The 24363-nt window shown below is 41.1% G+C and overlaps 1 protein-coding gene across 2 annotated transcripts in view; it reads right to left on the bottom strand.

Annotated features, from left to right (window-relative positions):
* Positions 1–3683: 3683 nt before the first annotated feature.
* prdm5 (PR domain containing 5) overlaps positions 3684–24363 on the bottom strand; it is a 35115-nt gene continuing 14435 nt past the window's right edge. For both annotated transcript variants that reach the window (XM_086088491.1, XM_086088492.1), the window contains 3 exons: positions 14012–14097; positions 8245–8349; positions 3684–7425 (listed from right to left, as the gene is read on the bottom strand). In XM_086088491.1, coding sequence (XP_085944617.1) covers positions 7261–7425; positions 8245–8349; positions 14012–14097 — 356 coding nt within the window. In that variant the 3' untranslated portion in view covers positions 3684–7260. The remainder of the gene's footprint in view (positions 7426–8244; positions 8350–14011; positions 14098–24363) is intronic.

The raw sequence follows: 24363 nt of genomic DNA, 5'->3' as shown, positions 1-24363 counted from the left end.
GGTCACCGTATTACTACCTTTAATCTGTTGGGAATGTCAACTTCATGAACAAGGACTCCAGTGCAGGTAGGAGTTACAGTGTCTGGAGTCCGGAGCCAGAAAAATAACTCCTGAGATATTCTGGCCTCAGCAGCTTTCCGGCTTTATTTCTAACAAGCGTGTAATTTACGAGCACGTGAAGGTCCCGACTGGTGCGGGATGCTCATCCTTCAGTCTGACTTATGGGATCAAGGCCGGCGCGCGGCACAGTATCTTCTAACTTCCTGATTTGATCAGCCCCGCGGAGGACCGCTGAACGGGCGCAATAAATCTGTCGCCGGAGCGCTCGGCATTCCTCATCCGTGTGAAGCACCTGGACGCCATTTGCCTTCTTTTTGCTACCATTTCTGTCAATACTTCCTGTTGCGTAATGAGGCCGTTTCAAATGTTTGTAAACAATAGTTGTCGGGAGATTTCTGGGTGGTTGGCTACACTGTAGGTTTATTTTTTGGGGGGGGGGGGGGGGGGGGGGGACTTTTCCTTCCAAAAATTCCTAATGAATCCAGTCGAATTTGTGACAGAAGGATAAATCAAAAGGATGTTAGCATGAAGCTAGCATATTTACGTCAATTCTGTCCGTTTCCTGAAATATCGCCTTAAGTACAGTATCCAAGTACTTTGTTACTTATCGCCGCAGCGACCGACGACCTTGACTTTGCCGCTCTTCTGCTTCTGTGTGAGCGGGCACACAGGATGCGCGTTTGTCAGTGCGTTCGTGCGCGTGCGTGCGGTCAGACGGAGTCACGGTCAACAAGACGAGAACAACAGTCGTTTCGTTTGTTTGACTTCCTGAGTACGTTTATTTGTTTGGCCTCAGCAGCTGCTCGCCATCGCAACGCAGCGCACTTACGTACACACGCTCCTTTTCAAAGTAGGGTTTCAAGCATGGGTTTGGAAGACCGATTTAGACTTTCAAATTAGGGTTACGGGCTCAGGTGAATGTTTTAAACAATGGTAAGAGTTTTGAACAACAAATTAGGGGTTTCAATCTGGGTTAGGGTTTTAAAGTAGGGTTGCATTTTTAGATGAGGTTTTTGTGGCTCAGGTTAGGGTTTTGAACAACGGTTAGGGATTCATACAGGGCTTTTAGGCCTGAGTTAGGGTTTTAAAGTAGGGTTTTAGGGTTTTTGTTTTTGTTTAAATGACCAGGTAAGGGTTTTAAACAATGGTAATGGTGATTTCTGTCCATGGTCACTTGGTCAGGGTTTCAGATTGGGGTTTTAAATGTGGGTTTGGGTTACAAAACAGGGGTAAATTTCAAATGAGGGTTCAGTTTAGGGTTTAGGGGAACAGTAACGGTTCAAGATTAGGGTATTGAGTCTCGGTTTTTAACTCGGGTTTCATGAAAGGATTAAGGTTTTAAATGTGGGTTTAAATCCAGTTTAGGGTTTTGAAAAATGTTCAAGACAGGGTTATAGAGAACGCAGGTTAGGGTTTCAAAGTAGGGTTTTAAGCCCAGGTTAGGGTTTTAAACAAAGTTTTGGGTTTTAAACAAAGTTTTGGGTTTAAATGTAGGATTTTGTAGCTCGAAGTCTGTGTTAGGGTCTTAAGCATTTGTGTGTGTGTGGCCTGGGTTCAGTGGTTAATTCACAAACCCCAGATGCAAAACCTCGTCCAAGGGACAAAGTGAGTGGGGGAGTTGGCGAGTAGGGGGGGAGGGGGGGTGGGGGGGGGCTCTCGCCGCAAAAGTTAGCACCCCACGAGAGTGCACGCACGTGTGTGTGTATGTGCGTGTGTGTGTCACGGTTCAGTTGAGCGTAACACGAATCAGCACATGAAAAAAGTGGGTGGGTGCGTACTGCGTGCCCCCCTGACAGGAAACAGGCCCGGTTGGCGGCGACGACCGTGTTGTGTTGCGACCGCAAACGGGCAAATTCAAAACATGAGCGAGGACAAAATTATGTCAGACGGCGATCACGCCACAACACACGAAGACGCAGACATCCACCGTCAAACCTGCTTCTTCTTCTTGAGCTTTTCACAAAATTCATTGTTTGGGTTTCAAGGGTTAGAGGTTCAAAGTGTTTCAAGAGAGGGTTTGAGTTTTGAATTAAAGATGAGTTGTTTTAAGGTATGTACGATTTCAAGCCAGGATTGTCGTTTCAAAAAGGGGTCGGGTTTCAAAATCGGTTGTGTTGTAAAAAGGGTTATGGTTTAAAAGTTAGCTGGTGTTAGGGTTTTAAAAATAGGTTAAGGATTGAAAGGTAGGGTTTTAAGACAGGGTTGCAGTCGGGATTAAAACCAGGTTTTCAAATTAGGATTTTAAACGGGGTTAGCAAATTTGAGCACAAACCTTGCAGCGTCGTCGTCGAACCTTGAGCCCAAACTGACGCGTTTGCTGTCTGTTGCTATGACGACATGCTTTTCACGCACAAACTGCATATTAACCTATCCACGAAGCTCACATAATATTTGACCTCTGCACATAATAAATGACCTTTGAACCCCCTTGGCCTCGGGTGCATTTACCCGTTGCCACAGCACCACCTGCTGCTGCTGTTTGTGTGGCGTCTGTTGTGCGTGCCGGCGCTTGGCTGTAAATTGGCGTAATGACAATCTGTGGAAAGTGGATGGGGCGCACGCGAGGGCTGGGGGGCGGGAAAAGTGAGCTTTCCCCTCAAAACGTGCAATTAAAGGCACGCACACGCACGCATGCACGATGCAAAAGGTTTGAGTGAAGCGGAGGACGAGACGAGCGAGGCAAGCGGACGACGTCGCCACCGGCTGGGAAAGTCCCAAGAGAAAATCACACGTTGCCAAAGACAGACGCAAAAGTGGGAACGGTAACAGTGGGCATAACAATAACTTACACTCGTATGCTTACTGTACTACTTTACACCAAAAAATGCTATTTCTCTCGAAATTGTGTGTGAAAGCAAAATTCCAGAAGCATGTCGAACGATGTGGAATGCTTTGGAATATAATGGAATGATATTGATATGAAATGATACTGAACAATGTGGAATAGTGTGGAGAGATATTAAAGGACATGGAATTATATGGAACAGGATTAAACTATATGTAAAATCATATGGAATGATGTGGAATCCTCTGTAATTATCAGAGGTGGGTAATTTACAAAATGTTGCTGGTACATCATTTTCTCAAGCCAAACCAAACTGTAATCATCAGTCCGTCATTTTATATTAACCACAACTGATGGACCGTCCGTCATTCATCAACAAAACGGGCGTCCGTTAGTGACAGATTGAGAGGTCCGTCGGTACTTGACCTGGTTCGTGGCAATTACACTGACAGACAAAAACCAAAATGTTGGCTTTCATTTTGAATGGTGACAATTGTTAAAAAAAAAATATTACAAAAGTTTTGGAAATTTAAGGTAACAACAAAAATGTATTTCAAAATTTTGAAAAAGAAAATTGTAGTAATGAACTGAACAGTTGGAATGGTTTGAATCGGTCAAAACGTGTGGCAATAGAAGAAGAAAGCAAATATAAATAAATGTTAGCTTTTATTTTGAAAATTTTGAAAAGCAAAATTATGGTAGGGATGAGTTGAACAGTTTAAAATTGGAACTGTGAGAATCGGCCAAAAAAAAAAAAGGGAAATTATAGCTAATACAAAAGAAACTTACATTTTGGCTTTTATTTTGAAATTTTGAAAAAAAATGTAAGGGTGGGCTTTACAGTTTAAAGTTGGAACTGTGAGAATAGTTTAAAAAATGGGGAAATTATAATTAATACCAAAAAAACTAAATTTTGGCTTTTATTCAGAAATTTTGGGGGGACATTTTTTTCAAACTTGAGCTGAAAAGTTTGAAGTTGGAATGTTTGAATCGGTCCAAAACTGTAAATTAAGCCTGTATCCCAGTGAGCGGCAAAATTTTTTCGTCAGGGTTGGTTCAAGGTCACAAATTCGCCAACAGTTTCAATGCTCACTAACAGTTTTTCTTGTCGCAAGGAAATGGTGACGTTCGAAACTACTATTTATTTACTGCACTACACTGTACTCTACTATACAAAAGTATACTTTGGTACACTTTACTGCACTACTTTTTTTCTTCCTGCTCTGTATTATATAGTCATGCTATTACACTGTCCAACTTGAACGCCAGCATATTCAAACTCCACCACATTGCACTCCACTCTATTGACCTTGTCCCCCCCCATCCGAACACTTTTTTGTGGGAAGACTTTTTACAACTTGTTGGCGTGCGTGGGAATGTTTTTTCTTTCCACTGGAGTCCCAAACAAGCAAACACATACGACATTGTGCTCGCAGCAGCTGGGGCTCAGAACAAGACGGCGGGATGAAGGTCGGACCCGGCCGCATCTTCCATCATCCCCCGGTGACGCAGACGCGGCCGTGTGCCGTAAGCAGAACACGGCGCGCGACAAATCCTCCCGCCGCAATTTATTGACAAAGAGGGCATCTTCTCACACAGCTAAATGCGGCGCGAGTGCGCACGGGCTGCTGGGAAGCGCAGATGACAGAGGCACCTTAGCGTGACGCCGCTCGGCCCCAATGAAAGGCCTCAATTAGCCCGGCCCGGAATAGAAGGCAGATTAACGACAAGACGCAAACACTTTTAATCAGCGTCTCGCTAACATGCCATTACATGAACTCATCAGAATGGCGGGAGGAGAAACATCAAACGGGACTTCAAGTGGAAAATGCATCCAAGTTTACCCGAGCAAACGGCTGCCACACAAACACAAAGGAGGCTCAGTGTCACGTAATTACCTGGAAGCTTTGTTGTTATAATGATAAATATTTCTTGTTTATAATGCGAATTTAACACGGCATGTCATGATATGTTTTCACGTTGTAATTAGAATTTTTTGACATTAATATGTTATATGTAACCTCATTAATCATTTGTGGAATATGAGTTATTAAAACAAAATGCAGCCAATTTTATCCATCTGAGGGGCGGCCATTTTGACCAATTGCTTTTACGTGAAAATGACATAAATGTTGCGCAGGTCGCAGGTAAACAACCAATCACAGCTCAGCTTCAGAAAACAGGTGAGCTGTGATTAGTCGTTGCCTGAGCCATGAGCAACTGTGATGTCATCTTCAGTCGGCAGCAAAGGGGCAAAATGGCCGCCCCCTGAGATGGATGAAAACGGCTGGATTTTGCTTCATAACTCATATTCCACAAATGTAATATTCATCAGAATGTCATGTTTACACTAGTGAGGTCACATATAACATGTTATTGTCAAGAAATGTTTAGGGTTTAATCAAGATACAATGTTTTCACTCCATAGCGTGAAATATTTTCAAGATATGTTTTGTGAAGTTCTTCACGTTATTTGAATATATATATATAAAATTAGCACATTATTTCAAATTAAGTAATGAGAATATAGCACAATATTTCAAGTTATATTTTAATGTTTTGTGAATTTTTTTGTTGTGATTGGCTGGCAACCATTTCAGGGTGTACCCGGCCTACTTGCCCGAAAGAGCTGGGATAGGCTCCAGCACGCCCGGGGACCCCCTCGCGAGGGTAAGCGGTTCAGATAATGGATGGATGGACGTTTTAATGCTATAATGTGACATCATCACGTTATATCACCGTCAAATTCAGCGCATGAGAGGCGCACGTCTACACGGCGGTATCAGAAACGGATCCGCTCAAGTCCACGCAGGAAACATCAAACATGAAAACATCACATGAAATACAAGTTCGCATTGCAACATGAAAGATATCTTGAAAATGATGAACTTTTCACGTACCGTTAATTACATGATACTAAGTCTCTTTTTTTTTTTTTTCGTTTAGCAGCGATTCGCTTGTGTGCACATTTGAACAAATATAAATAAAATATGACTAATACATACGGACAACAAAAACAAGGCACCGAGGTCCACTTTGGAAAAGTTGTGCGGTACCATTTTGCACGTAGCTGCACTTTACAGAGAAAACAATCGACCATTCCATAATGTTTGTAAACAATCGGCGTCAGGATATTTCTGGGTGGCAGAAAAGTGAATGACTTCAGTTGACCTGAACTCGCATGGGCTAACTCCATTTTTGTCATTTTAAGTTAAGTGCAGAAATAAATACTGAAAAGGAAAATCATTCAGATGAATCCATGTCGGTGGCAATCTTTTGTTGCACTTTTCCTGATTCCTCAGTGCAACATTGAGCCAACTCATCCCATCGAAGCAGATTCAGAGAACGTGCATCTGCATGTTACAGTATTTCTCATCTTTTATGAACTATTAACTCATTCACTGCCATTGACGGCTATAGACGTAAAAAATTCATTTGAACTACTTCTGGTTTTTGTCAACAAAAGTATAAAAACCTAGAATTTTGTTTTGTATTAAAACAGATATAAAATTTGTGATTAATCGTGAGTTAACTAGTGAAGTCATGCGATTAATTACGTTTAAAAATTGTAATCGCCCTAATTTGTAATATTTTTTTCTTAAAAAAAAAACATGATTAAAAATATATATTTTTGAAGAAAAGGTTATTAAAAATTAGGGGCATCAGGCGATTAAAATTTGTAATTAATCGCATGACTTCACTAGTTAAATCACGATTAATCACAGATTTTACATTAAAAAAATCTAGGTTTTCATACTCTTGTTAACAAAAATGGAAAAAAAATGTTACACTAAAAAAAAAATAGTTAAAATGAATTTTTGACGTCCATATTCATCAGTCCCTCGATGAGAATGTTAACTATGTCTGAATTTCCCCCACGTGTATTTTTGAACTTACAGCCGGCGTTCCCGCCCAATTTAGCTCACTTGGCATCATCTTTTCAACTAACACTTCACACGCTCTCTTCATTCAATTTGCTATTTTGCCGAAAGGTCCGACAGTAGAAGCGTGTGAAAGGTTTGTCTCCTGCCACCCGGAAGTATGTGTGACATGATGGTGCAAAAGGTCTACACACGAGACCCTGATGCTAAGGAAGTTAGCATTGTCGGCCATTTTGTTGATACATTACAAGCTACAGATGTCGCTCCACGATCCAGTCGATTTAGATCACTGTCATTCCACGGAGCAATAAGCGCCACTGCAGATACAGTAAACAGAATAATGATAAATAACAAAAACAAACGTCATCTATTTGCATGGTGTACCAAAAACAAGCAAAAAAGCAAACACTGTACTTTAAACGGGTGCTCGGTTTTTCACTGAGAAAAACGTATTGAAAACATCTTTAGTATACAATTTTGGATCTGTATAAAAGGTGCCTATTCAGCAATTCATGTTCAAAACATTACGTCCGTCTATCCGTCCGTCTCTCCGTGGACGTTCTCCATGTGCACTTTGAGGTAGTCGTTGCGCGTGAACTTCTTGTGGCACAGCTGGCACTCGGCCATGGGCCGGTTGGGGTTGTGCGTCAACTTGTGGCGACTCAGCATCTTTTTCAGGCTGAAGGACAGGTCGCACACCTGCGGGGACAAAATGGAAATCGTAAAGATGCTAACAGATAGCGTGCTAACAACCTGTGTGGATCCTTCCATGGTAATCTGTGAACATCGCAATGGACAGGTGCTAAAGTGTTATTCAGATTGCAAGGATAGATGCTAATATGATTGAAAAAAATATATATATGCTTTTATTTTGGAAGATCTCAAATACTACGTTATCCACCATATGCTTGTCACTTGTGTTCCATGTGCTCTGTTTTAAGAAAAGTGTGTGTTCGGGCGATTTGGCGGGGGGGTTGTAATTCCTCCCTGTGATCATGTCAGTGTGTTTACTGGAGATCAGGCCCTGGCGAGATCGCTATCACTTGTGGCTCCGCCCCACATCTGGACTCGCTCCAGAACATCTCTCTTACACACACAAACACATGAACACGCACACTCGCAGATGACCCATCCATGCTAACAATCTAAAGTACTCTCCATAAGTAGAATTACTAACATTTGCCATGCTAACAATTAGCATGCTAACAACCCGCGTGAGCCTAACGACTACATTTACTAAAAGTCTCAACCCTACCAAAATAGATGTGCTCAGAGTTCCTATCTAACAGTTAGCATGCTAACAAGTGAATGCTAACATGCTAACACTTAGCCTGCTAACAAGCTGCATAGACCATCCACTCTTTTGGTCAACATAGGACTTTGGTTTGGTTCCTAGGAGACTTCTTTGATACAGTTAAGACTACTTTTGCTGGTTTTATTTTGGTAGGTTTCTACTTCCTGTTATTGTCAAACAAGCATCGTTTAACAACGTGTAGCGTGGAGGTGAGGGATACTCACGTCACACTGGAAAGGCTTTTCTCCCGTGTGCGTCCTCATGTGTTCATCCAGGCCTCTTTTCTGACTGAAGGCCTTGTTGCACTCGCTGCATTTGTATGGTTTCTCCTGCAACGCACATACACACACACAACATTACATCATGCTAACATGGCACCGGTACTACTAGTAAGTTCTACTAGTGTGCTGAATTGTCTTACTAGCGAGGACAAAAAACATACTATTACAGGGATATAAAAAATATGGAGAAAAAAAATACTCAACCTGAACCACAACGCAATCACAGTAAGAGATTTGAACGCGTATCAGCTCGCCTGTACTAAGATGGCTTCTTCACCTTTGTCAAGGCGTGGCTCAAATCTGAAGGCCCACCCAAGCCCTGATTGGACGCCGCTGTTTGTCGTCCCGGGCGCCCTCAGTCGCTGTGGGTGCGATAGCAAGAGCTTTGGGCATGTTTAGAGCCCAGTTGTCAAGGCAACGGGGGTGAATGCAGGAAGTTGAGGTCCTGGGAAAAAGCGCTATCAGGTGGGCGGGGCACGGCTGACACAGGATACAAAAGGCAGTGTGTGTGTGTGTGTGTGTGTGTCCGTGTGCATCTAATTCAAGGGTGCCCAAACTTTTTCATCCAAAGGAAAAAAGTTGAAGGACTTTTATTTATTTCACAAAAACAACTCTATTACTGTACGTAAAGATATGATATCATTATAATATTATTACTATCATTCTATATTATACAGAGTCTTGACTTTTGAATTTTTTTATTCACAAGCCGTCAATTGGTCGTTTTTTTCTCTCTCCTCATTTTGGCAAAAGTTTGGAATTTCTAACGAAATTAAGTTAATGGAAGATGAATAAACAACAAAAATCGATGTTCAGAATTTTCCCGCCATTTTTAACCGTGTGCCACCATTTTGAAATTTTTGAAAATTTTGAAATTTCTATAAAATGTATTTCACTTGTACTATTTGCATGTTAGTTGTTTCTAGATAGTTCTTTGGACCAAATGGATGTTTAGGGGCTGTTATTCTTATTAAAAAAAATCTCTGAATTTGCCCACAAGGAAAATTGGCAGTAAATGCAAAAATATTTTGAGAGAGTACAGCAGGAGTGCTCAAGTTGGGTGCTCGAGAGCCCCTATTCAGCCTGTTTTCTATGTTTCCCTCCTGCAGCACAGCTGAATCTAATAATCGGCTAATCAGCAAGCTTTGCAGAAGCCTGATAACAATCCTGATCATGAATCAGGTGTGTTAGTGGAGATAAACATGGAAAACAGGCTGGATAGAGGCTCTCGAGGACCCAACTTGAGCACCCCTGGTGTACAGGAAAGCGAAATACAACAGGCAAGGCTTCATTAGAGCCGGGAAACGTAAATAAAAGAAATGTTTTATGTGGTGGTATCTTTCGAAAAAATTTCGCAATTTTCAAGAAATTCAAAATGGTGGCACAGTGAAAAATGGCGGGAAAATTCTTTAAATTGATGTATGTTATTTTCATTTACAATATTCGATTAAAATGACAAATGGGCTCATAAGAAAAGAGAAAAAGTTATACATTCTCCATCACCATCCCTGCCTCCCAACTGAATTATCTTTATTCATCAGGGTGTTATGAATAGAAATGTTGATGATATTTTAGTTGCAAATATTTCCTTTGCGATTTTGCAAATCTACAATCAATGCATTAATATTACCAAAAGACGTGTGATTGTCTTCTCCTCAGACAGCATGCCGCAAAAGGTCGCTTTGAAACACGCATTTGAACGCATTGATCACATGGAATTTATTTTAGCCAAGAAAAGAAGAAGGTTAAAGTTCAAGGGTCAGGAAGCACATGGACGTGGGGCTTTTAGAGTACCCACAATGCATCGTGACCCCGCTAACACGCAACATTTGTACCTGTTGACCTTCACTCTGAGCCAGCTGTTCATCCAGGTGACCTTTGACCCAATGGAAAAGGCAAAGCTTTTTAGGGTCTTTGTTTGTTTACAGGGACAAAAAGCTCACTTCCTCGCGTGGCGTCCTCGTTTGTAAAGCCACGTGCGAACAGGAAGTGGCCAATCGATAATTGAAGAGGCACATAAAGATTTTTTATTTTTATTTTTTTTTACTACACGTAGCTCCTTTTAAGTGGTTTATTGGGCACACATTTGAATGGATCATCTTGAAACTTTTCAATTTTGTTTGGGCTGGTGGCTTGTTGTTATTGCGCACAAGCTTGCGGCCGCGCAGCTTCTCATTACATACGGAAGTTTCCTTTCATGGCCGTTTTAAACACACATGGCAGCATGTGCTTGTCTTTAATTGAGGTTGACGCAGGTCACTGTTGAAATCAAACAAAAACATTTTCGCTGGATGATTCCCCCGTTGACCCGCCGAGGCACCTTTTAATATAAACGTCTACTGGCTGCGCCGCCGAGCTGCCAAAGCCACGCGACCGGTTTAAAAAAAAAAAACGACTTTATTAAAAAGCTCCTCGTAATCATGGTTGTCCAAATGTGTTTCATTCTGACTCGCCGCTGATGTGGTTTTGTGTCCAAATACACAGGACAAAGCGTAACCCTGAGCCATGCGTGCTCATGTTGATAGCTGAAGGAGCTTGCCAAATATAGTTGAACCTCCGTTTATCGCAGGGATGCGTGAAAATCCTGTTTACATGAGAAGATGGAGAAGCTGCTAAAGATGTTGAAAACGTGGCCCAAATGAAGTAAAAAAAAAAAGAAAAGAAGCAGTTAGGAAGTGTATTTTTTCACATTCTGTTTTTATATGTTTTCATGCAGTACAATACTGTACAGTGTTAAATTTGCTTCACTATTAACTCATTCACTGCTAGCCATTTTCACTGAAGCCACCCTCTTCACTCCCGGCTGTTTTACTAGATTTTGACAGATTTTGGAAAGGCCCACAGTTCTATTGCTATAAAAACATGGAGCCTACCAATAAAAGGATTAGAGTCTCTTCTTTCCTCAGGAAAAAAAGTATATTTGTATCTGTTTCCATTTTGCAACATTAGAATATAGCTAAGTTTCATCATTATTCACAGACCTGTTTAAAACACTGGAGAAAAAAGTTTTTTGCAACATGGCCCTAGCTGATCTCTTATACTCTGCTGCCACCTGTTGGACATTTTTTGTAATAACTACCATTGCTTTAAGCCACCCCTTCATGTCATAAGCTGCATCAAAGCCTTCTGTATGGTCTTGCATTAAAAAACGTTTTGGGGAGTGAAGGGCATAGCATTAAAACATATTTACACGTTTTTGGGTTTGAATGAATTAAAAAACGCATTCAACAGCAAAATAATCTTGTTTTTTGGGGTTGTATTTATTAAAATGATTACTGAAATAACATTATTTTTTACGAGGTTTACATTTCAGTGTTCAGAAATGCATCATCAAATAACAGGCAGCGTGCTCGTAGGTGTGGCTCCATTTTTGGCTAAATAGCGCTTGTCAGCTTTTGCGCTTGAAGTCGTCATTAGATTTGCTCAAACCAATCATCGGTCTGCGCTGTTGAACCGCTCCGGAGAATATTTCAGCGTGAGCAAAGACAGAGCGGGCGGCCGGGAGTAGGGGAACGTTTACAAGCTAATCAGCGGTGCGCTCGATAATGACACCTGTGTGATCTGGACAGCGTTAAAAAGCAAACAAATGTGCCGAGTGAACGGTCATTAATGGATAACTATGACGTGACACCAAAGAACACCATTGTTGGTTTTTTTATATGGGGAAAAAAAGCAGTGTTGAGTATTTTAATGTTAAAAAAAAGAAAGTAATCACAGAATTAAATGGAGTGTAAAGAATTAAACAGTTTTACCTTCACATTCACTAAATGTAATTTTCATGACCGTATTACACAAACCTGAAAGTCTAAGAGAGATACCCAGAAATGGCTAAAATGACCCTAAAATGGCTGCTTCGAACCAAAATGGCAGATTTCTTGTGTGTTTTCAAGCACTGGTCTTTGATAGAGGTGGCAAATCCAGGTCCAGAAAGTAAAAACCCTGCCACAGTTTGGCTTTAGCCCCAGGTGCTATCTAGCTAGCGCCCTAGCAAGTAAATGCGCACCCCAAGACCTAGCTAGGGAGGTCGCTAGCTATCACCTGGGGCTAAAAGCCAAACTGTGGCAGGGTTTTTACTTTCTGGACTTGCATTTGCCACCTCTGGCCTTTGAAATGTTTTTGAGAGCCTGCTCAACTACTTTGTAAAATGCAAATACTGTAACTTTAACTTAGTCAAAACAGCTTTGGGGGTTGAATTTTTAAAGAATTCCAGGGGAAACTAAATATACTTTGTACGGGAAAGCCTCCAAAATGCATTGAAAAATAGTGCACATGCCAAACGCCGGAACAAAATGACGGCGGAATTTTCCTTCCTGCTCCTCAGCGACTTGACTTTACATTCACACGCTTGTATGAAAAGTTCACAGTCGCCTTGTTGAGTCGACTGTTTACAAAAAGAGTAAACACTGGCTACTTTTGAGCACGTCAACGTACCGCTCAATGCAGAGACGGCGAGTCTGGCTACTTTCCCAAGTTTGTATATCCTGCCGGTGTGTATATATATATAATGGTGAGGTTTTTGTCACCGAGGACGTGCCTCAATATGGATAAAAGCTAAACACGTACAGTATAAGCGACTTCCCACATGTATTTATCCACATGCTACTTTTTGCGGTTCAGAGGAAGCTTTATTGGGGTAAATGTGTGGTGAGTCAGTTAGCGTGAATCACGACGAGTGGCGGGACGGCGGGTCACGGAGAGGCCACAGGACAACCATAGTTGGGAGAAACAGACTTCCTGGAAAACTCTTCATTCATGATTAGGATCAGCCAAAAAAAACAAAAACAATAGGCCTACACAAACATTTTAAAAGTTTCAATAGGTTTAAAGTTGTTGAAGGATAAACGGAGGAAACATTTTAGATGGTGTCATACGTGTACATGTTTTACTTTTCAAAGAGCTCAGTACATTTCTAAACAGTTCAGTTGGATTTATCTTGCAAGTAAAATTCATTTGCTAAAATAGTCATTTCCTAAAGTTGTGTACATGACCAGGTTTATACATTTTTCTTTTATTGAAATATATTAACCTATTATTGTATCAATAATGAAATAAGGGGTAGGACTAGATACGTTTTCAACTTCTTCCTACTCCCTTTTTGAACATGTAAACCGTGAATAATGATGAGAGTATAAGGGGGTTTTTTTTCTTCTTTTAAATCTTTATTTTTCTGCTACTTGTATTTATATTTATATGTTGTTTAATAAACAAATCACAAAATCACAAATAAATAGTCGACATAAATGAAAGTCAACAATATTTCCAAGACATCAACTGTAGAAGTGTGATATAAATGTTTTGGGGCAAGCCTCCCAATAATAATAAAATAATAATAATAATAATAATAATAATAATAATAATAATAATAATAATAATAATAATAATAATAATAATAATAATAATAATAATATTTTTTTAATTAAAAAATCAAACCTTGCACTGTTCCAAATTGAGAATCACTGATTTCGTAAATTTCGTTGAACTTGTATTGTCGATTTTCCAGCTCCATGGATTTCTGCCATCCAAACTAAATTGCTCACATAGTTAAAGTCAAAAGTTTGGGCATATGTTCCGCGCTTAATCCTACCAACACGTCGGTAATGAGTATGCCGGTGAGACGATCCAGATGTTCGACGTTGCATTGAAGTTGCGCATCTGGGAAGACAATAGCGGCAGCTGGCCAAAGGAGAAGAAGAAGGGCTGCAAGACTTACTCGAGTGTGCGTACGGATGTGCATCTTCAGGCCGTCGTTCTTGCTGAAGGCTTTGTCGCAGTAGGGGCACTGGTAGGGACGTTCACCTGCGGGATCAGATTGATATGTTGAAAGCAACATTTGCTCACTAGAATCCTCAGCAATGGACCAAAATGTTGTGTACCCGTGTCTTTTTTGTTCAGTCTGTGTCTTTGGTCCGTCTGTGTCTTGCATTTGTGTCTACCACAGCGCTCCAGACTCTTAAAAACGGGGTCCACACTTTGGATTTTAGCTTTCACACTTGAACAAATTACAGAAATTAAATCCGAGTTGATTTGAACCAAACCAGTGTGAGAACAGAGCCTTGCCGTAGGTCTTTGGTCCATGTCTTTGGTATCGGCCCAAGGCCAAATTGAGTTTGGGGGCCGATTGATCATAGACAAATGCGCATGTTGAGGGGGCCATCAAATTGAAGAAAGCACACCTGTTGACCGATTAATTTTCGGCGCCATCGTTGCACACTACTGCTGTCATGATATGTTTTTGTTGACGTTGTTTTGATGAGGTTTACTTTTTTATTTTTGTTTGTTTTTGTCTTCCCCTGTTCTCATCAGTCTTGTTTCCTTGCGTCTACCGATTATCTCCCTCCAGTTACTTTTGTCATGCCCAGCTGTGCCTCGTTGTCTCATCAGTTGGATTCTATTTAGTTCCCTGGTTTCTTTCAGTCGGTGTCAGCTTTTTGTTGTAGTGAGACACATCGTCTTTGTCATGCCATGTTGCTCATAGTTTGCAGTGGTGAGAGTTTTGTTTCCTTGTGTTTTTTTTTTTTTTTGTTACTTTGATTCTGTTCTTGTTAATTTAGTGTTTAAATCCTGATTTGTTCCTTGTTTGTCTTTCGTATGTAAATACATTTTTTTAGACTACTCTTGTACCGCTTGGTGGAAAACAAGCTAAAACAAACAAGTTGCATAACCGCCACAGCGGCAGGTAGAGGACCACGCGTCTTCAATCAGGTCATCCTGAAACAGCTGCTTGGACTGTGCGTCTGCTTTATCTCTGTGTGATCTCCAAAGCCGACTTGACCCGGCTACCGGCGGACGCGCAAGCGTTTGCAAACTCTCCGCTTTTGTCTTGGCCAGCAAAAAAAACGTCCTGGCTCGCCGTCCTTACGCTTCAGGGAGCACTTCAGAGGCGGTCGGAGTGAAAAGCGACTCCGGCAAAAAAAAAAAATATATATTTTAATACCCCCCTCCCCCCCCCCCCCCCCGAATGATCCCCATCTGAGCGCACCCCTGAAAGATGACAAAGGAGAAGTGACAGGCTGTCAGTCAAAAGCCGCACAGACACATGGATCTATTTTAGCGTGTGCTTGATCCGCTTGCACCGCACTTGATTGCTGATCTTTTAAAAAAAAAAAAAAAGAAGAAGCATGAGGTCACGATTTATGAGCCATGAAAACTTTTTGACAGGATCCACGCACAACGATCCTGGATTCACATTTTATAGCATTGGGAAGATTGTACGTAGTGAAGCGAGTCAACCATATGTGACATTAATGTATCAGATATACCTTATAAATTCAATACATGTCAGCACTGTGTACTTTAAGGCAGTCTTTAAAATCAGATAAAGCTCATTTGCGAATTGAGGTTACTGGCGGTCGAGTTGAGATCAGCGCAGCTTTTGCGTAGAAGATAAACATTAGAATCATCTCACATTGATGATGGGGTTGAGAAATGCCAACACGGAAGCCATACAACGAGTTTAGGCACCTGACACGCCAGCAGAAGAATGTACAGTATATGTATGTAAAGGAATAATAATAATAATAAATTGTATTTGTAATTGCAATGTCACAAATTTCCACCTATAGCAAATGAGTGTGGAACGTAACATCTCCCGTCGCCAGCTAATTTTTGCAAAGGCAAGCAAGTGCTTTATTTGAGGTTAATTAGCTGCATTAGCTCGGGGATGTGCCATGCGAACGCGCCCAATAAATCCAAAGGTGTCCTGGGGAAAACAATATATAATGGGTTCTTCGCTTTCTCACAGCTAAGCAGACAAGACGCCATGAACATGATGACAATGTCGTTAAATAACGTTTTTATTGTTTCATTAAAATCCAATTATGAAGTTGTTCTCGTGGCACAAGTGTGTTGACTTGGAATTGCTGCATTTATTTTCAACAGAAACACTAAACAAAACAATTTTACGCAATTCCGTTTTATTCAGATTGTGGCTACCGGGCATGCAATTAATCAGCCATTTTCCAAAATATATAACATGGACTCGAGTCGCACAATTAATCGAATTGTCATTTTACACTGAAAACTGGAGTGCAACGAGCTAATGAAATAGTGAATAATTGTGAGTAATACTAAAAAGCCGTTTCAAGTTTAGCATTTAGTTAGCTAGCAAGTAGAAGCTCGCTGGCATAGGTTTGGCGGGTGCGCGGCTGCGCGGCAGTCGGGCGTGGCCGTCTGCACCCCACATTAGCGGACAATAGCCAGCTCCTGCGAGGGCCGCCTTCCAAAGCCACAGCATACACTAGCACACTCTGCTGCGCCGCTATTAGCACGCTAATGCCTTCCCCAGGACTCAACCCGATACCACACACGCTACACAAGGCATCGGGTTTACTCGCTTTCAAAACACATCTGGCCTTCACATTTTGCTGTTTGTCAACAACAAAAAAAGACAGACGGGCTGAAAATGCAGCAGGCGGAAAGGGGATTTCGGGACATGTTGCGGTGTGTCATCGGGCAGCGTAAGTTGACGTTTGCACGCCAACCTGAGGTTACGCGTTTTTACGTCATCGTGTCACTGCGCGCCTCTTCTGAAGACCTCTCGCGGGGAATTTTCGGACCTGCGAGCTTTTGTGGCGTTTGAGTGCAAAGACAGGCCTCGTGGGATGTTTGAAAATAGACCACAGTGAAAATCTGATATACACTGCGGTGTTTAATCTATTTATAATATAAAGTATTTACACAATAGCTGGGTGGGCCATTCACTTAGGACTTCCTGCCCCCTCAAACAACAACAATTTTGTATTTATGTATTTTGATTTTAAAAAATTGTAGTTATTTTTTTATAACTTTTTAATCCAGCAACGCTGTATGTGAAGTTTGCCCGGAACTCCAAATTTGGCTCACAGCAGTGAGTAAAATCGAAAATTGTGCCACTTGTAATCAATAACTGTCTACCATGGTAATCAATTGCCTCAGTTCATAGATGCTACTGTTCACGCAATGACATTACACACAAGAGATCCATGTTGCTAACCAGAACAGCAGCACCTATTTCAGTCATTCAGATATACAGCGACTTAATGCTTTTTATAAACAAGTTCTGCACACAGTACTATGTTATTAGGATTTAGGAAACAGGAAATTACGTGGACAAACAAAAAAACTTCCCCCAAATGTACCAATTATCTTAGTTTTGACACGTTGCTGTTCAAACATGGACATGAAAAAAAAAATTGTTGCGAGGGGGAGAAAATGTTACAAAAAGACAATATTGAGCCCTGATTTTGCTCATTATTGTTATGCTGAGTAAACTGCACATTTTAGAAACTACTGAACATAATGCACAAATTACAAATACATATGTTGTTATTTATGCATTCATTTGCATGGTCCAGTGTTTTTTGGTCTCTTAATTTTCTTCGGGCGAGTAATTGAATTCATCATTATAATTTCCATAAATGTATTTTAAAATGTATTTATGTTATTTCATTCATTAAAAAAACACACACACAAACAACAGGATAGATATCCCACCCAAAAAATAAATATGCAAATGTGCAAATGCCAAACCACAAACTTCAATGTACTGGAAATTGTCATCTATCAAAACCGGCTTCTTCCTTTGGCTCAGTTTCTTGAACTTTTTGCGGAGGGAAGGCATTGGATATTTCCAAGCGGAAGTAACAACTGCACCACGGAGCTGCGGCCACTCTCTGTAACCGTGTTGCTTTTCACCAGCGAGGTTGAGTGACCGTAACGGGAAACCTGCACTTATTCTCCAGATTGAACCAGATTGCTCGGGGATTACGAGGAGGCGGTGGAGGCTTTACGAGTGCCGTGACGCTAACTGATTTAGCATGTGCTGAAACGGAACACCGTCTCTTTGACCCCCCGGGCATCTAGACGCAACAAACCTTGCGCCTTCTTCTGATAATCGATCCGTTTTGTGTCCCACCCTTGATGGGAAAAGTACTTGTACTCTCTAATTTACTGTAAGTAGAAGTACAGACTACTTGTGTAAAAATAATGTTTTTATGCTAATACAAGTGCGCTAGCACGTTCATACTTGCTTACAAATTCTATTTTGACAAAGAAGTAGAAAGTACATGTGTATTTCAGGGTTATTATAGTTTGGGAATTTAAATTTTTAATTGTTAGTTTTTATTTGTTTTGAGTTTAGTTTTTTACATTTAGTTAGTTTTAATTAGTTTTCAAAGTGGTTCTGTTAGTTGTGGGAATGCTTTATTTTGCCATGCGGTAACTCCCACATCAAATTTCTGATTTACACCGTACAAATTTCCACTTGCTTCAAAAATTCACGCCTCCAGCAATGTGCTTTTGTCAAAACACCCCAAAGATTAAAACGTATTCCTCACTTTTCACCCTCTTCAGTAACGAAGTATTTGTAATTTGTTACTTCCCACCGCTGTCGGCGGGTCTGTTTAGCAGATGGCCAGGCCTTGCCGTGGTCTGCTGTTACGGAGAACGCTTTTGGAACTCCGGAGCCTGAAAGACATTAGCGCTGTCTGTCACGATTAATCCCCCGGCTTCCTCCACTTGAGCCACAGTCCACTCAGTGCACTGTCCTTCTCGCATGCCAACAGGGGGCTGCGGAGTAATACGATATCGTGGATAAGAGATTGCCTTTGATCCGCCCCAAGGAATGCCTGACAACTTTTTCAACTTGACCTTAGTGCTACAACAAGCACCTCCACTTCCGCAAACCCTTTTTGCACCCCGGCACGTGTGACATATCCATATCAGACATTTGAGATATCCGTGCATATGTTTTCAAATGCTTATTCATGGCGGAGCTGGACTTCATCCCAGATGATTTTTGGCTAGAGAAGCCTGGATAGTAAGCCAACGCTTCGCAATCACCAGGTTAGCAGTGAATGGACAATTCGCCTTCAGTGAAAAGTTTTCCAGTTATTTCGGACAGAAAACTGTAAGTGTCGACTGCTGGGGAAAAAAAATGCATGGTGAGCAGGGAGAGTTTTACGCATTAACATGAACCAGTGAATTTGTCTGCCACCCGCACTCCTCGAGCAGATAATATCCAAACTGGACGCGAGAAGGAACCGAAGAGCCTGAGAATGGAACCCAGATCTTTGGACTGCGAGGCAAAATACGCTATTCGCATTTCACAGACTAATAACACATTCCGAGCTGTCACCATGACAACAGCGGCGACCAAACAAACCGTGTTCCCGATTAAATCGTCTTTCCGTACTTTTCAAGTCTGGCCTGCGCACAATTAGCGTAACAAATGACAGCGAGATGGAGTCCATTATATGAACAAGTGACTTCAGAAATCAGGACCAAGAAACAAAGTGAACTGCATATCAGCTTGTTTATTGGAAGTTGTCTCCCCTGTGAAGGGAACGTTTTTGCACTGGCCCACTCTCTGATGCCTTGCCAGCGCCAGCTCAGCACACACAGCAGACATTTGTAGGACATTAGACTCAATGACAAGCTTGTTTGTGTAATTACAGCAATGCTTCATAATTTTAAGTGGCAGCGCTTTCCTTTTTGGGGAAGGGGGGGGGGGGGGGGAGTGGGTAGTCTGGAACGGCCTGTTGAGCTTGATTTGGAAACTGGCTATTATGCTGTGATTACACTCCAGTTGACAATGGTGCAACGGTTTGAATAGTGATGGCCCAGTTGATAATTTGGGGTTGTTGATGTCATTAGGATTAGGATGTCAATTGCTGTTAGTATCAAAACTTGAGTGGGGAATGACTAATTACTGGGTCAGATAAACCACTGTGTTGCATTGCATCCAAGGAAGAAATATGCTTCCTGTCCCACCACGGACCGCTTCCAAGTTTTTGATTGGCTCTTTTACGTACTCAGGTTTCGTTGTACCCCGGTTTTATTATGGCCAACTCGGTTTCTCATTTGCACTGGGATTGTCGTGGCAAAATATTTTACAATTGAAAAATCTGGCCCGGCATCCACGGCAATCACATCCTGTCACATTTACGTATCCCTATCCGTGATTGCCATATACACCGGGAACATAATATAAATGCAGCATTAAATTGGAGTTTACACTGTAGTTCGCAAGTTTAAGTCTGGCGCTTTTTCAGCAATCATCTTTACAAATATATAATCTGTTTCGAAACTAATCTGAATTCACTTTGCAGCCATAGGTTTTTTTTATGCAATAATCCCTCGGGAAAAAAACACTGGACAGCCCCGGTGTCGATTGTAGCTCCTCCAAAGATGACTTGAGCCTCCGGCTTTTTTTCATGAATATGTACAGCCACTTTTTTTAAGGTTGGGAAGAATGAAAGCCTGATTTGTTCAAACGCGGTTCCCCGGGTTAAACTCCAAACTGCACCTGACTTTTCCAATGATGTCAGAGTGACACTTGAGTTACGGCCTCATTCTCCACCGTCCCACTTTTGGTTGTTGGCCATGTTCTCCGTGTACACACACACGCACGCATGCTGGGAAAATCCACCCTCACCGCGTTTTGATGTAGCGACGGAGCCATTTTTGCGCCAGTCTGAGGGCCAAGAGAATAAATTAGCAAAAGAAGAGAAAGATCCATCATGACTACCGAGTTCCACAAGGTCGCGGCCGCGCTCCGTCCAGCGTTTTTTTGACAGCTGGCATTTTATGGCTTGTTGGTGATCTCATAGCGGGGCAGCTCAGCCAGGCCGCGCCAGCCGCTGCGGGACGACGACTAATTTGTTTGACTTCAGCGTGATCAAACACCATTAAAGGGAAACTAAATCCAAACTAAATATACAGCCACGACGACGAGATTTACGGCTCCGCGTTTTTCCTGTTATCCGTTTCTCGGCTTGACCCTCTTCTCTCATCAGTGGTGGGACTTTGCAAAGTACAAATACTTAGTTACTAAACTAAACTATTCACTGCAAAAAGGACAGTAGAAACTATATAGTAAAATAAGAAAACTACTTCAAATAAGCAAAATTATCTGCCAACAGAACAAGAAAATTTTACTTAAATTTAGCTGTAAGATTTTTAAAAATAAGAAAATAATACTAGGCCCATATCAACCACAGCAGTCTTGAAAATAGTATTTTTAGATTAAAAATAAGTAATATTGACTTTTTTCAAGCTGTGATATATTTTATTAAAATACATTCAAATTTGATCTGTTTGGACCTTTTGACCACAATAAAAACACCTAGAATTGTGTTTTTGCACCCTGAAATTTGATGACTTTTTATGAAATGACCCAAATACACATTTCAACATTCCAAATATTTCAAAATGTTCTTTTGTAGAGTCTACAAAGTGTATGTACACTGAGACCATTCCAAGTCAGATGTGACCCGTGTCTACCAAAATGGATTTTAGATTCACCACTGTGTAAAACCATCCACGCCACAAATGTTGTCATTAAAGTGTTTTCCTGCAGAATCTTGATTTTGAAGGCTTGTGGGGGAATTTCAAAACATCATGAGAATGATCCTACATTGGCAATATCAGTGGTTGCGACATTGTTTGGTGCAAATTGTGATTAAGGATAAAGTTGTTGCTTTAACACTTGTTGGCCACGCCTTTTTGGACATCATAATGGAGTCCTTCTGAAACCAGCCCCAGAACAGTTGGACCACAGGGAAAAACCGAAAGGAAAAGAAGAAGTACTATTTACTGTATATAGATAAGAAAAAAGGGGATTTTTTTTTTTTTTTACTTTTACTAAATTTCAGAGAGTACTTTTACTTGAGTACAGAGTGTGAGTACTTTTGCCAACTCTGTCTCTCATCGCACCATCCACTGTTCAGTGGTATTGAGATGAGGGAGAGGAAAGCTCCTGGGAATCCCTTACAAAGTCGTCTGTGTGTAGCGGATAAATAATCAACGGCGAAAGGTTCCTGTGCAGCAGGAAGACAAACAAGATGAGCCCAGCGTTGTCCGTTGATGAGGTTTTTAGCTCGGCTGGAGGCCGTCTTTCGCACATTGCTGACAGCCAGGGCCGCAGCGGCCGGTTGCCGGAGTCCCGGAGTGAGTCAAAAAATGTGCAGATATGATCAAAAATATGTTTTCATTGTAAATGTTTCCAAAAGACATTGGAATGGTAAAAAAATGGAAATAAAACAATCACCACAGGTTTAGTTGATGTGATCAGTGATGCTCCAGTAATTCTGATTATTTTTGCTCCATTTTGTATTTGAACTGTATATTTTCATATGGACAGCATGGTGGGGTAATAGTTAGCGTGTCTGCCTGACAGTCGAGAGGTTACGGGTTTGAATCTTGCTTTTATGAAAAACATGTCCATAAGTGAGAATGCCTGTTTGTCTACAAGTGTCTTGCGATTGTCTGGCAACTAGTCCAGGGTTGTACCCCATCTCTTGCCCAAAAGTCAGCCGAAAAGGGCTCCAGTTCACATGCCCTGGGTCAATTTGACCCAGGAACATTTCTTAAATAAGGAAGTGAGTTTAAGTTCCTTCTTACTATATGAACGGTGAATGTTCTAAATATGCTTGGGTCAATTTTAAACGGGACGGGTGAACTACAGGCTACATTAACTATGCATGATGTAAATATGCGGGTCAATTTGACCCAGAATCCTTTCATATAAACAAAATTGGAGGGTTTAAGTTTGTTCTTACTACACGAACTGTCTTGAGGTAACACACTCCACAGTTTCGAGAAAACACATACAAAGTCCTTCTCGTTTCTGAGAATGTCCGGGTCAAATTGACCCAGTGGTTTTTTTGCTGTTCCTGACATGAGGGATAAAGTTGTTTCTTACTACATTAACGCTGTTGATTTCACACTTATCACAGCTCCGATACAACATTTATACAAGTCCGGAGTCTTTCTTCTTCTGTCTGAGAACAACGTGACCTTGTCGGGATCGCCGCTCCGGGAACGACTCACGCCTTTCACCGAAGCTTCGCACACGAACACACACACACACACACACACACAACAAACACACGCACACAAAAATCTCCACCTATAGAAGGAGGGGACAGATTTACAGCCAGTCAGGGTCACGGGTCGTCCGGCTGGATGCTTTCTTGGAGTGCTCTTTTCTCCCTTTACTTCATTCTTTCTTTGAGGTGTCCCTTCGGCTCCCACCCCTCCCCCAGCATTCCTCGCTTTTGTTTATTCTACATAAATACAATCAGACCGGGCCACGGCTTTACATTCTCTCCTGCCTTACACACATGCACACAAACACACACATATACAAAGGAAGCTGTTGACAAAGATGGAGACCACACTGAGCGCAGCAACACCTGAAGGCAACCAATGAAACGGAAGATCCGGCAATGACATTTCTACGCAGCTATTGCCACAACAGCATCCCACAGATCAGAACATTTTCACCTGGTCTAAAAGTTCCGAGTTCCGCAGTGAAGCTCTTGGTGTAAAGTGAGTATCGAGTGTTGAACTTCACACACCTGTCCTTGCGCTCGTCTGTTTTACGCAGAGATCCTGAGATATTGCCGTGACTGTGTGCGCTTTTCTACAGCAACGCAGCATCCAGATGAAGGCATGGATTACCGTTTTGAAGTTCTGCTGTGTAAGAAAAGGCTTTGGAAAAAGCTATTCAAATGACTAGGGCTGGGTTTAAAAAAAATAAAAATTAAAATAAAATAATAATCAAATAATCGATATCGAATTGATTTTCCTTTTCGAGTATGATATGGATTCATAAAACCATGAATCTCTTTTTCCCATCAATTAACAAGAAAATTGAAATTAAAAAAATGCCTTTTTTAATTTACTGTTCACATGAATTTAAAAAGATTTTCTTACATTTATGAAAGACCTGACTTTTCAATTCAGAATCTTTTTTTATTTATATTTAAAATGATTGAATTAGAATTATGAAAACATTTTCACCTCATCCATGCTGATGTCAATGTTTGTTGTTTGTGTAACACTTAAGTGATTATAACGTGTTATTTTCATTAAGAAATAAACAATTTAACCAGTTACTGCCTCTGCAAAAAAAAAGGTGAATTTAATGTTTGTGGAGTTTTTTTATCATGTCCTTGTTATTTAAAAATACTTGATGTTCCATAATTAATCAATATCGGATTGAAATGAACTGCATCGAATTGGGGGAAAAAAATTGAAATCGAATCGAACTGAACCCTTGTGAATCGAAATCGAATTGAT

Source organism: Leptonotus elevatus, chromosome 11 (genome assembly GCF_054856555.1).
Source record: "Leptonotus elevatus isolate MCC_2025b chromosome 11, RoL_Lele_1.0, whole genome shotgun sequence".
Lineage (NCBI taxonomy): Eukaryota > Metazoa > Chordata > Actinopteri > Syngnathiformes > Syngnathidae > Leptonotus > Leptonotus elevatus.
Note: the sequence above shows the minus strand (reverse complement) of the source record. Positions and strands in the feature narration are given on the sequence as shown.